The sequence below is a fragment of the Chelonia mydas genome, chromosome 6 (genome assembly GCF_015237465.2).
Source record: "Chelonia mydas isolate rCheMyd1 chromosome 6, rCheMyd1.pri.v2, whole genome shotgun sequence".
In the NCBI taxonomy this organism is placed as follows: Eukaryota; Metazoa; Chordata; order Testudines; family Cheloniidae; genus Chelonia; species Chelonia mydas.
Genome location: NC_051246.2, coordinates 70,000,812 through 70,014,655, shown reverse-complemented (window position 1 = coordinate 70,014,655; position 13,844 = coordinate 70,000,812). Strand labels below are relative to the sequence as shown.

The 13,844-nt window shown below is 41.3% G+C and overlaps 1 protein-coding gene across 9 annotated transcripts in view; it reads right to left on the bottom strand.

Moving 5' to 3' along the window:
- TTBK2 (tau tubulin kinase 2) overlaps positions 1-13,844 on the bottom strand; it is a 220,226-nt gene that overhangs the window by 106,036 nt on the left and 100,346 nt on the right. For all 9 annotated transcript variants that reach the window (XM_037900386.2, XM_043547834.1, XM_043547833.1 and 6 more), the window contains one exon: positions 6,924-6,997. In XM_037900386.2, the coding sequence (XP_037756314.1) occupies positions 6,924-6,997 (74 nt within the window). The remainder of the gene's footprint in view (positions 1-6,923; positions 6,998-13,844) is intronic.

Genomic DNA, 13,844 nt, shown 5'->3' with positions numbered 1-13,844 from the left:
TGCAAGTTCAGTTCCTCTCTCTTCCTGATGTGAAGTACGGATTTGAACGTGTCTCTCCCACGTTTCAGGGGAGTGCACTACCCACTGAGCTATGTGATGTTCTGGAGTGAGTCTATGAATTTGCCACTATGAATTCAAACGGATAGTCTTGAGGCCAGGGGAAAGAGGGTGAGAATGACCCTATAGTCTGGTAGTTAGGGCACTCACATAGGATATGGGAGACACAAGTTCAAGTCTATCCTCCAATGATTATTTAATTATTTATAAATTTTGGAATAGCCTCAACAGGAGAGATTGAGAAGGACCCACATCAGAATATTCCATAGCCACACAGCTAAGGGAATGTGGGAGACCCAAGTTCAAATCCCTTCTCCATTTCAGAGAGAGGGTGGAATTGAACATGGCCCTTTCACATCTCAGGTGAGTGCCCTAACCACTGGGTGAACAGTCATGAGGAAAGTGGAACACCTCCTTTCCCTGCCATTTTGTGAAACTAGTTTTCCTTAGCTTTTTCAAATTCACTGAAATAGAAATGATAAAATAGAGTCAGAACAAAACGCATTTTGTTTCAACTCATCTCAAAGTTTGTTTAACTTTTCAATTCGCTAAAAATTTTGTTTTCAATTCAACTGAAACAAAAGAGATTTTTTTTAATTGTCAGCAAACCAGCTCTAGTTATGATAGAGTCTTACATCTGTTACCTTCTGAGTGTCTGGCAACCACAGAGAATAAAAACACAACATAAGTTTTCACAGAAATCTTTATATTTCTTTCTTTTTGAATATCCAAGTGGCTGGATGACTAGCAGTGTGTATCAGAACCTACTGCTTTTTCAGGTCCTTTTTAATGTCAAGACATTTTTCCCTAAAGTCCCATGATTTTGAGTAGCATCCGTGTTAGTCTGTATTCGCAAAAAGAAAAGGAGTACTTGTGGCACCTTAGAGACTAACCAATTTATTTGAGCATAAGCTTTGAGTGTTAATCCCCATTTCAATCCCTTTCTACAGGAAAGAAAGGTTGGTCACCCTTTTGTAACTGTTGTTCTTTGAGATGCAATGCATATGTCCATTACATTAGGTGCATGAGCATCTCATGCACCAGTTCGGAAGAGTTTTCCCAAATGGTACTCCGAGGAGTGGCCACACTTGTGCTCTGGGGTCATGGTCCAAGCAAGAAGGCATAAAGGGAGGAGCCACCTTGCCTGCTCTTCAGTTCCTTCACATCAGATCCTTAGATGAACAACTGATGCATTGGGGAAGGAGGGAGGGACATGTAATGGATATATGTAACACATCCCAAAGAATAACAGTTATGAAAAAGGTGAGTAACCGTTCTTTCTTCTTTGAGTGACTGCATATGTATATTACACTAGGTGACTCCCAATTTCCAATGGAGATGGGGCTAGGAGTCTTACTGGAAGAGGAACTACAAAACTGCTTTCCTACATTAGCATCTTCCCTTGGCGCAGTAGTAATCACTCAATGTCTAGCTAAGTTGTGGATTGGACTGCATTGCTGTTCTGCAAATGTCCACAATGGGATGTTACTCAAACACTGTGGGTACTGAGTGAGCTCTGATTGAATGTGTAGACAACTTTTCTTGAGGACTAACACCCTTGACATTGTAACACATGACAACAGAGATAGTGATCCATTTGGACCGCCACTGCACTGTTGCAGGATGGCCCCTCATTCATTCTGCAAAGACAATAAATATAACTGGAAAGAGAACCAAAAGGGCTCTGTTCTTTCTAAATAAAAAGCCACAAAAGTTGTTTGAACATCCAGCAGGTGGAGCTTTTGTTTGTCCCTATGATCCTGTGGCTTTGGAAAGAAAACTGGTAAATACATATACTGATTGAGATGAAAGTCAAACACTAGTTTGGAAACAAACTTTCAGTGTGGCCTAAATTGTACCTCATCCTTGAAGAAAATAGTATATAGAGGATCCATTACTAGGCCATGCAGCTTCTCCTACTCTCCTTGCAGACATGATGGCTACTAAAAAGGCCACCTTAATTGAAAGATGCCACCATGAGCAAGTGGCTTACAGTTCAAAAGGGGAACCCATGAGGGCAGATAACACTAAGTTCAATCCCACTCTGGGACAAGGTCCCTAATATGTGGGAACAGTCTATTTAGATCTTTTAAGAACCTAGTAGTTACTGGATTAGAGAAAACAGTCCTTCCCCCCTCTACTTGAGACACTGTTCTTACAACAGACCTGGTGAGGGACCACACATGATCCAAGGTGAAGGACCTCCTTAGTTTGTCCACTACACCATTCTGAACCCCCGGCAGGTGTGATGCTACAAGTATCAAGTAATTTTGTATACAGAAGTTCTGCAGCCTGACTGCCTCCTGGCACAGGTTGTTTGATCTGGAGGCCTCCTGCTTATTGATGTAGAACACCACTGTGGTGGTGTTAGCACTTGCTTAGACAGTTTTGCTACATATATGTGGTAAGAACTGGCGATACACTCTGGATATTGCTGTTAGCTTGAGAATGTTTATGGGTAGGCCTTGTCTTTGGAATGGACCACAAGCCTTGAACCTGCATGGCTCCCAGATGCACTCATCACTCCATGTCTGACGTGTCCGTTACCAGTTATGGAAGAAAGAGGCAGGGACAAAGGAACTCTCCTGCAAACCTTGTCTTGGCTCCTCCACCAACCCAACGAGGGTAAGATTTTGCCAGGGATACATATTAGGCTGTCCAGGTGATGTACCTGAGGGTGGTATGTTTGTAACCCCCTGAGATCCAGCCTGGCATGTCGGGTCACATACGTGCATGCTGCCATATGCCCCAGGAGCCTTACTGATGTATGAAGATGGCTCTTCAGGGATAGGCAGATGTTCTCATGTGGCTAGAAATCTTGAAAGCAGCAGGGAGGTCCTGGCTAGAACTGAATCTAGGACTGCTCTGATGAATTCTATCCTTTGGAGGGGTACTAGAGTCAATTCCGCAGAGCAGGAGGTATCTGGTGACTGCTGCTGGCCAGTTACCTACTAAAGGAGATCAAGATTGAGGTCTTTAAACCACTATTAGAGGACTTCAGTAGCTCAGACATAGGTTAGGGGTTTGTTACAGGAGTGGGTGGGTGAGATTCTGTGGCCTGCGTTGTGCAGGAGGTCAGACTAGATGATCATAATGGTCCCTTCTGACCTTAAAATCTATGATTACCAGGCCTAGGCATGAAAACTGGTGGAATGTCTGATGAATACTTTCCTATACCTGCTGATAGGAACTCCTCACAGCAGCCAGTCATCTGGTAACGATATTCCTGGATATGCCAGCAGCAGAGCCACCATAGCCATGAACTTAGTGAAAACCCTCAGAGCAGATGAAATGCCGAAGGGTAGAAGTGTAAATTGAAAGTGGTCCCCTCCTACTACAAACCTTAGAAATTTCCTGTGGACATGGTGAATGGTCATATAGATGTGGGAACATGCATTCTTCAAATGAAAGGCAGCAGACAAATCTCCCAGATCTAACAAGGGATAATAATTGTGAGGGAGACCATGTGGAATCACAACTTTTTGATGTATCTGTTTAGGTTTTGAAGGCTTAGAATGTGCCTGGGCCTTCTTTTGCTTTGGGTATTGGGAAGTATCGTGAGTACAATCCTCTTCCCTGATACTGAGGGAGTACTTCTTCTGTGGCTTCCAAAGAACATAGAGTCTGCACCTCTCATCTCAGAACTGGATTTGTTAGATGGTTTCCTGAAAAGGGACAGGGAAGATAGGTGGGAAAGGAGGGGGAGGACAGGAATTGGAGGGTATATCCCAATTCCACTGTGCTGTAGCACCTACTTCTTGGAGATGATGGATTGCCATGCACTTAAGAAATATGACAACCGGCTCCGAAAGGGAGGAAGACAGTTTGCAAGATCTGATATTGTCAGTATGCTGTCCTTGACAGAAGATTCAAATGGGCTGTTTAGAGAGGTGTGGCTGCCTGGATGATGGGAAAGTCTCCTCCATTCCTGCCTGTATGTCCACTTATTCTGATCCAGGTGTCTACGCCAACCGTACTGCTGACTTGGTGGAAGCTGAGAACAAAACTTCAGTCTTTTGGGGACTGGTGACTACAGACCCAGGGACTTGAACACTGCCCTACAGCTTTTTTAATGTATGCAGTTAATCATCTGTTTTCAAACAAAACAATCCACAGCCCTAAAAGGAGAGGTCTTTGATAGTCTGCTGGACTTCAGTGGGAATCCTGGAGCCAAGCCACACGGTGCATGGTTACCACCATTGTCATGACTCTGGCAGCTGAGTCTTGCTGCATCCAAGGAAGCTAGTATAGCAGACCTTTCAACTGCATAGCCTCCCACCCCTCTCTCAAATTCTTCTGACAAAGAGGTCAAATTTTTTGTGTCCTTGTCCTTAGGAGTCACTTTTACTCTACCATGGTAGTGATTTTCATTTACAACTGCCACTGCTATAGAATATGAAAAAACTGCTTAGATCCCTGAGATGGAACCTGGTACTTGGGTTCTGGGTACTTTGCCACTGGCATGAGAGATAATGGAGTTTGACACACAGTTTTATTAGGCAGCATAACTTTCTCATTTATAGGGAGACCAACTTTCCCTGACGTAGCCAGGTGTAAAATGTCTTTGAGCTTGTGTGGATTTTCTTCCACAAGCTCCATTTGTATCCCCAGGATGTAGACATCCTTTTCAGAAGCTCTTCATAGGCCTTTAAATCATCTGGTACTGAGGAAGAGGGTTCCAGTACCAGTGCTTCTTCCAGAGAGGAGGTGGAGGATGTATTCAAAGGAGGCAGGCTACAACCCTCCTGGCGCTGGTCAAGAACTGCAGATGTAGAAGGCCTGTCTAAAGCCAACAACAGGCCATTCTGATCCTCACCTCATCAGTGAGGGTCAGAACCAGGATCAAGAGGCCCACTGATACCACGTGGGGAGACTTCATTGTTAAGGGATGTATTTTTGTAATGTAGCAGCTGCTCTGTACCGACTTCCTTCAGTCTGTCGATACTGGGTGGAGAGGCTCACCTTCTCAAGAACTGATTTCTGTAGTGCAGCTGGGATGATTATCTAGACTCTGGAGGCATCCACCACTGTACCTAGTAGGGGCAATGGTAGGGCTTGTACAGTACTGGAGGACAATCATGCCTAAACCAGGCCCTCAAATGCCTTGGTCTGCTCTTGTCAGGACAACTCATATGAGAGGGTAACAATGACTGAAGAACATCCTGGATTCCCTGTTGTGGGAGACGTTGGAGCCCACTTCAGAGTCTGAGGAGGAATATGAGTACTCTACCAGCCAGGGAGGCAGAGTACCAAACATCATCATCAGAGATCAGGTCCAATATCTTTGACTAGACTGCAGTACCAGTGGCAACCTCAGTGGCTTCCTGTCTATGCACTGAGGTGGAGTGGTTGCTGATGGTCTCAGAGCCAGCTTCACAGTAAAAGGATATGGTACTAGACACCAGCATGGGAAGCAACATGTGTACACTGTACGATAGCCCTGACAAGACACTACTGGTCTGAATAACTGGAAAGGGCAGTACCGAAACGCTCAGCCACGCAGGCCTCCAGGGTGGTCAGTACTGAAATAAGCGTTTGCTCAGTGATGATCAACCCTCTTCCTGCACCTGCTCTGAAGAAATACCCAGCCTTCAAGGTCCCAGCTGGGGAACTGGAATCAATGGCTCTGCACTGATCGAGCCACTAGAAAGAAATACCAAGGGCAGCAAGCTGGAGGGTCCACTCTATCTTCAGTGCTGGAGTGGGTCACGTCTGCAGCTAAAGAATCCCGCACTGAAGACTTATGACACCATTTAAACTGTTCCTTTCTTTGACTTCAGATGCTGAGAGGGCTCTGAGCACTTATGCCTCTTCAAGGAATGTCCTGGTGAAGGAGATCTCCTCCATTCCCTGCCTTCCGGTAAGGCAGGGGAGTGCTCCTGGACGGGGAGGAACTCCTTCTATCTGATCAAGGCAGTACCAATGCCAGCAAAACGGAGGCGTCAGTAAGGATATACTTGAGGCATTTTTCTCTTAACTTCTTGATTCTGCTCTTGAAGCCCTGGCACACTGGACACATGTCCTTGATGTGACCCTCACCAAAAAACTTGAGGCCACAAGAGCGAGGGTCGCGGTCAGTTTGCAACACCCTGAACAAAGTTTAAACCCAAGGGACCTAAGCATAGGCTCCCCCAATATTGGGTGGAGCTCTGAGTTGAGAGAGAAAAGGAAAAGGAAAAGAAAGTCCCAAAATGAGTACCATTCAGAAGCAAAACACTTACACCATGTTCACAAAGGAACAACTGGCAGCACGCTCTAACCACCGTTGGTAAGAAGGAAGAGAGAGGTGGGTAGGGCAGATCCATGCTCTATACCCTTGGTTTGAAGCACAAGGAGCTCAGGGCACAGGCATGGCCACCCCTATGGGTACTGCTAGGGAAAATTCTCTGGCACAGGTACATGATACATCTAGTATAACTGACATATACAATCAGTCAGAATAGGTCGTCTGATCCTCTGGATTGAGTCTTAACCTACACAGGAAGTTTCTTATCAATGTATTTTCATTAGAGAAGTGATTAAAAACATATATTGAAAAAACTAATCTATCCCAAAGCAGTTCTGCACATCTTAAGCTATCTTCCAATTTCAAATAAAGTTTTCAGAAGGATGTAAACTATCTCAGAAAACATCACACCTCTCTCACTAAAATAATCAGTCTGTTCTGAAGACCTGTGAGATTTCTCCTTCTTTCTGGCAGATGATGGTAACAATATGAAATATTCAGTTTACCTTGGCTCACCACCCCACCATAACAATGACCTGTTTTCTACTATCCACCATGCTCTAAAATTTCACGGTTATTTTTTGCTATATACATGCTTGGAGAAAAAATAAATCCCTAAAATCTATTTAGTTCAACTCACCTGCAGCTGCATGACCACATAGTTAAATCTGTCATTCCTTCCACAGCCAATGAATCTACAGACATGGTCTTTCCCTGAGGGGAAAAAAAGAAACAAGTTAGCCAATAACAACTAATTTCTGTCTTTCTTGATTTACATGTCTAGTAAAATATGCAAAATGTGCCCATGTGTTACTCTAGGTGCCTTTAACAAACTTTTAAAAAGGCATTCACACTAAAACAGCAGTGAACCCAGTGGCAGTTCTGCCTCCAGTGAAACAAAACTCCCTTCTGCCACAAACATCAGCTCCCTTAGTAGAGAGGAATGTTCTAGGTATATTTATTCCTGCCTCAGTACAGGGGAAGAACTAGATGACCTTTTCCAGACCAACATTTTATGATTATAAGTTCTGCAATATTTACTGCACTATGCCTACTCTTATTACCAGAACACCTGAAAGTCCACTCCCCATCCCACATGCTACAGGCTTTGAACAGTGCCCCATATACTCACCATGATGGGAGCTGCTGAACTTCCTAAACCAAGCATCCCTGAAGCAAGTCAGACACAGTTCATGCTTTTATGAATATCTTTATGGGAACTTTTTAGGGAGTTTCTGACTTATTTTTTTCTGTCCAGTAAGCCTCTAAATATAACAATATCTTTCTCACTTGTTGTTTATCAGTGGCCTAAGCCAGGGTACCATTGACAGGCACCCCTCCATCCATTCTGAAAGACTGAGCATAATCAGGAGAAAGAAGAATGGACGGGGAGGCATTTTCAGATCTTCTCAGGAGTTCTGAGGCCAGCTCGCAAGAGACAATGGATTGGAGGAAGAGCATGCTTGAGGAAAGGCCAAAGAAATGAGACACGCATTGAGAAGCACACCAAACATAATGCAGTGCCTCAAACAAACTCAGATACTGAAAATCATTACGGAGGAAAATGCCCAAAGATTGACACCCTAAAGCCATTGCAATGTATAGACAATTCTATGTTCCCTGGCCATGTGCCATACACACAACCCAGGGAAGGCCCCACCATAGCCTACACAGAAACCCTTCCACTCAACCCCAGCAGAAAACAAGAAAAATGATATGACCTGTGGTTCATATAGGAACATTCTGCACTGTGCACTTTGTAAATTTTTTTTAAATATTTCAATTGTTGATTACTGTTCAATAAAGTTGTATTTTGTGAAAATAATATTTATTTACTTTCTCTTATAAAACATCATTTTTGATCCCCAAAAGAAGCATCTCTCCCATCCTGGGTTTTAACAGTACACGTACAATTCATATAGAAGCCAAGTAAAGTTTTTCATAAAACTACACAAAATAGCACACAGCAGCACACTTTCATGCTATGGCACACTATTCGAAGTTCACTTTCAAAGCCTTCCTCAGCCATACAGCATCTCAAAGTCCTCATGTGACTGCCCATGTGTCTGGCTGTTCAAAGTCAGCAGTCTTTCCACTTACCCCTTCCACTCTACAGGCAACATTTCCTCCTTTGCTTCACAAATATTATGTAAAACAGTCAAATGCAATATGCAGAAATAACAATAAGAATATTTGTCTCAATGAGAGCTAGCCTAGTCACAAGACATTTCCAGTGTCCTTTCAATTTACCAAATGCACATTCACCAATTATCCTGCACCTGCTTAAAAAGTAGTTAAATTTTTCCTTGCTTCTGTCCAGTTGGCCTGTGTATGGCTTCACGAGCCAGGGAAGCAGAAAGGTAGGCTGGGTCCCCAAGAATCACTATTAGCATTGTAATCAAACACATATGAATGTGCCAATCTGAGGGGAAAGTTCCTGTTTCCATCCATTCAAAAAGTCTTGTATTCCTAAAGATGTGAGCATCATACATCTTCTTGACCAGTCAACATTGTCAGTGAAATATCCACAGTGATCCACCAGCACTTACATAACCACTGAAAAGTACCCCTTTCTAGGGCATGGTTAAACCAGCAAAGTTTAATCCAGCTCTCTGCAACAAAGGGGGAATAAATGAAAGCAATTTAAGAAGACAAAAAGAAGCAGCCAGTCTGAATCCACAGATCTGTGACATAAATATGAACCCATGAAGCCAGCTTTGAAAAGAAAAAGAGAAGACTGAAGAGAACTTGCAGATCCCAGCCCCAGAGAGCAGCTTCAGCAGGAGAATGTCCAGCAACAGAATCCAGTACCACCAGCCTGCAGAACATATTAAAAATGACTCTGCAAGCTTAGCGATGTTGAACTGGACCCTCATTATCCTGCAAAGAGAGAGTGGGTGAGTGCAATGAAGTTAAAAAAATTATTAAAATTGTACTATTGGTGGCTGGGGGGAGTAAGTATGGCAGCAGCCATTTGGAAAGGTCAGACAAACAAAGGGCAAGTGTGGCAGCAGCCATCCTGAGAAGGACTCAACAAGAAAAAAAGGAACGACAAGAAGATCTGGATGTTAGGGAAAGGAAAGAAATCTTCCAATACAAAGATCAGTCATCTTCCCTCCCTGCCCCCAAAAAACCCAAAGACATGGTGTCATAAATATAAAGGGAAGGGTAAACACCTTTAAAATCCCTCCTGGCCAGAGGAAAAACCCTTTCACCTGTAAAGGGTTAAGAAGCTAAGATAACCTCGCTGGCACCTGACCAAAATGACCAATGAGGAGACAAGATACTTTCAAAAGCTGGGGGGAGAGAGAAACAAAGGGTCTCGGTCTGTCTGTGTGATGTTTTTGCCGGGGACAGAACAGGAATGGAGTATTAGAATTTAGTAAGTAATCTAGCTAGAGATGCATTAGATTATGATTTCTTTAAATGGCTGAGGAAATAAGCTGTGCTGAAAGGAATGGATATTCCGGTCTTTGTGTCTTTTTGTAACTTAAGGTTTTGCCTAGAGGGAATCTCTATGTTTTGAATCTAATTACCCTGTAAGGTATATACTATCCTGATTTTACAGAGGTGATTCTTTTTACTTCTATTAAAATTCTTCTTTTCAGAAACTGAATGCTTTTTCATTGTTCTTAAGATCCAAGGGTTTGGGACTGTGGTCACCTATGCAAATTGGTGAGGATTTTTACCAAACCTTCCCCAGGAAGTGGGGTGCAAGGGTTGAGAGGATTTTGGCGGGAAAGACGTTTCCAAACAACTCTTTCCCAGTAACCGGTTAAACGTTTGGTGGTGGCAGCGAAAGTCCAAGGGCAAAGGGTAAAACAGTTTGTACCTTGGGGAAGTTTTAACCTAAGCTGGTAAAAGTAAGCTTAGGAGGTTTTCATGCAGATCCCCACATCTGTGCCCTAGAGTTCAGAGTGGGGAAGGAACCTTGACCCATGGCCATGAAAGAGAGTAACTTCCCCTCCAGCAAACAAACTAGTGGATGGAGAATCACAAGTCACTAAGACTGGCCTGAAAGATCTACTGTTAAAAATCGAAAAGATGAATAAGATGATGAAGAATGAGTTCCATCCAGCCCACCCCCCTGGTTCCAGGCTTACATTAAAGATAAAAAAATTAAATTAATGAGATTAATTATCACATGTGGAAAATATCACATGTGGAAACAGGATAAAATGAGCCATCGGAGAGCATGATTAATCTAGATGAAAGAATCCAAATAACTGAAAAAGGAGAAAAAGAAATAGAATTACAGCTGGAATATATGGAAAATAGAGACTGCATGAATAACATAAGGATTAAAGATATTACAAAGGAAACTGAAGGGAGAACTTTGCTGAATGTACTGGATGATATTGACCATGAGATACTAAAACTGGGAAATAAAGATTCCATTCATACTGAACAGGCTGACAGATCCCTTTTCCCCAGGGCCTCAGCTGGCTCCTGACCAAGAAGTGTGATAATTTATCTACACTACTATCAAGACAAGGATAAAATACTGAGGGCAATGAAGAGAGCGCTGAACCATTAATAATGATGATTCTTACCCACCCCATACAAATTTTCCCAGAGCTGGAAACCTCATCCCTTAAAAAGCAAAGAGAACATCACCACAATTCTTAGAAAGAACAATATAAGATACAAATAGAGGTTAGACTGTCCTTTCAATGAAAGGAAAGATATATGTCTATCTCAGATCCAAATGAAGGGAAACAGGTACTTCTGGACATGAGAATATGCAAATCAGCTCAAGAACAATCTGAATGGGATCAAGGGCATCAGTCCTACAGGTCACCAAGAAATCACTGGGAAGCAGTGAGATCAGAGAGAGCCAGAACAGCTCAAAAAGATGCATCATTAAGACAACAGGACAATCATGAGAATAGAAGAAACAGTCCTGATCCAAAAGAATAAGATTAGTATATGGGCTACAACATTATAATAGATAATGGATATTATATCCATGAGTTTATAATGATAAAGGGGTATTATAAGATGGGAACTGGGCTGTGTAGCTTGGAGGATATTTTACTCTACATGGATACAGTATACTTACTAGGTAAATATTATAGTTAATTGAATTTGTGATTTATATTATGAAAAAAATTAGTAACAAATTAGGAGACCCAGATCTCCTCAAGTGAAGCAAGTTTGATTTTAGAGTTGTCATAAACATTCCAAAATTTATATAAACTGGAGAAGGGTCACCTATGGTGGAAAATTTTAAGAATGTATGAACTCAGAGATGGTATAATAATCTCATAATGCCCTATGTTATAAAGATGTTTAATAAGATTAGATAAAGCTTGGTTCTTAAGAATATATAAAAAAAGACACCCTCCCCAACAGAACAGGGTACTAACATGTCCATGAAGGAAGTAAGATGAGCTCAGGCTTCCACAGTTAGAGGGGACATAGTGACAATGGAGCAGTGCACAGGAAGGGAAACAAGAAATCAGAAACAGATGATAAATATTGTTACATGTTTTAATATAAAAGAGTATATTAACATAAAATGTTGGGCACAGAATTTTAAAATTTACAGTAAATCAGACTTAGGGTCAGGGCACAACAATATAGTGTTAAAGAAAGGAAAAGCAATATATGTGGTAGTGTTAAAATTATTGTGTGTATGATGGGTACTATATCTAAAATGTCTTATTTAAAGAAGAGGAGTAAATGTAATGGAGACCTGGCATCTAGCTGGAGGGTCTCACTGCCTTTAACAAAGAGTAATAAACTTGGTAACAGAAGATGTGGTACTCATGAGTGAGTTTATTAATCTCATGACTGTTAATGTGAAGGGGATGAACAATCTAACAAAAAGAAAAGAGGTATTCTGCTCACTGAAAAAAAGGATTTTCCTAGTAAAGTCTATTTACAGGAAACACACTTGAAGAAATATGATGATAAACACCCAAATACTTATTGGACACAGCTATTGTATGTCTCTACAGGGAAATTAAGAGAAGAGCAGTGGCAATTCTCTTTACTAAACACTTCCCTTTTATTGTTTCAGCACAACTCATAGATATGGAGGACAGATATATTTTAATTAGGCTTGGAAGGATTAGATTTTTATTGGTACAATGTTGGTAAACATCAATTTCATTTTACCCACACAAACCAAGGGAAAAATATTTCCATCAAGAATAATCAAAATGTACAGATAGGCAAAGTAAGAAAAATGCTGCTTGAGAATTTATTAGAGTTTGGTTTAAGGATATTTACTTTTCATATGTTGATAATTTGTGTTTTAATGGTTATGAAGCTTTAACATTTTGAATCTCAACATCTACTGTCATTAAATAATTGTCTGACTCCCACATGGTCTCATGCTCCCTGAATAATTTTCCGTAACTGTGAAAAGGTAAGTCAGTAAAAATCTAAAAAAAACCCTAAAATCCATAATTTTGCAAAATTGTAAAAATGTAATTAGATAAAAATGAGAAAAAAATGCTTAAAAATAACCATCAGTATCTGTCAAAATTAAAACAAATACAAATTGAATTCTGACAAGCCTAATTTTAATTAAGGGGCCCTTCTCATCTTAGCCAAGGTATGTGCTCCCAACCAAGATCAAGCTTTTTTTTCTGATCAATTTTTTATGGATTTAGGAAGTTTCACGGAAGGGGATATTTTTCTGGGGGAGATTTTAATGAAGTGCTTAATTCCACTTTGGATCAATCGAATTTACACAGAGGGCATTCAAGAGGAGCAAGAGCAAATTTGTCATAGAAAATGAGGATCTGGAGGATGTCCGTCAGATGAATGTGGACATCCGGAACTACTATTCTGCTACTCATGGATCTTATGCCAGGAATGATATGATTTTAGTTCTTGCACCTTGGCTAATTTGGTCAAAAAAGCTAATCTGGGATTTATAACTTGGTCTGATCATACCCCTTCATATATTAGAATAAAAGACTGGATGGATCGAGTGGAAAAACAAAGAGCCTTGGCAGTAGACTGGAGCTTTTCTGGATAACCCCATTTGAATTCAAAAACTGGTAAAAAATCAGAAATATATAGAAGAAAATAATAAGGAAGAGATCAATTAAAGTATTTTCTGGGAAGCTGGAAAGGTAGTAATGAGGGAGATTCTTAAAAATAAAGCACCCTACCCCAATACTGAGCAATAATGGAATCCCAGCCATATCACTCCTTCTTGCCCCTGCCCCCCGCCCCTTTTTTTTAAATGAGAGCCAGGGAAAAAGTCAGGTAAATCATTTTTTAAACACTGTTACCCAGAAGTATTAGTCATCTTGTTATGGCTGAAAACATTATTCATTAAGTCCCAAAATCAATATTTGTATACAATAGCTCTTTATAAGAAAAAGTTTGCAGCAAACTTCCTAAAATACAACTGTGTATCTTCTCTGCTGCAGTTTGCAGCTAATGAAGTCTCAGCTCAAATATTTACAACTTCTTTTATAGCAGCTGTGGCATTCTGGAGGAACATATTTGGAGATGTATTACTGCATTTTGCCTTTTCTGCCAAGTGCAATACAGGTGTCCAAAACCTTGACTGCCCTGGGAAACCACTTTTTAATTC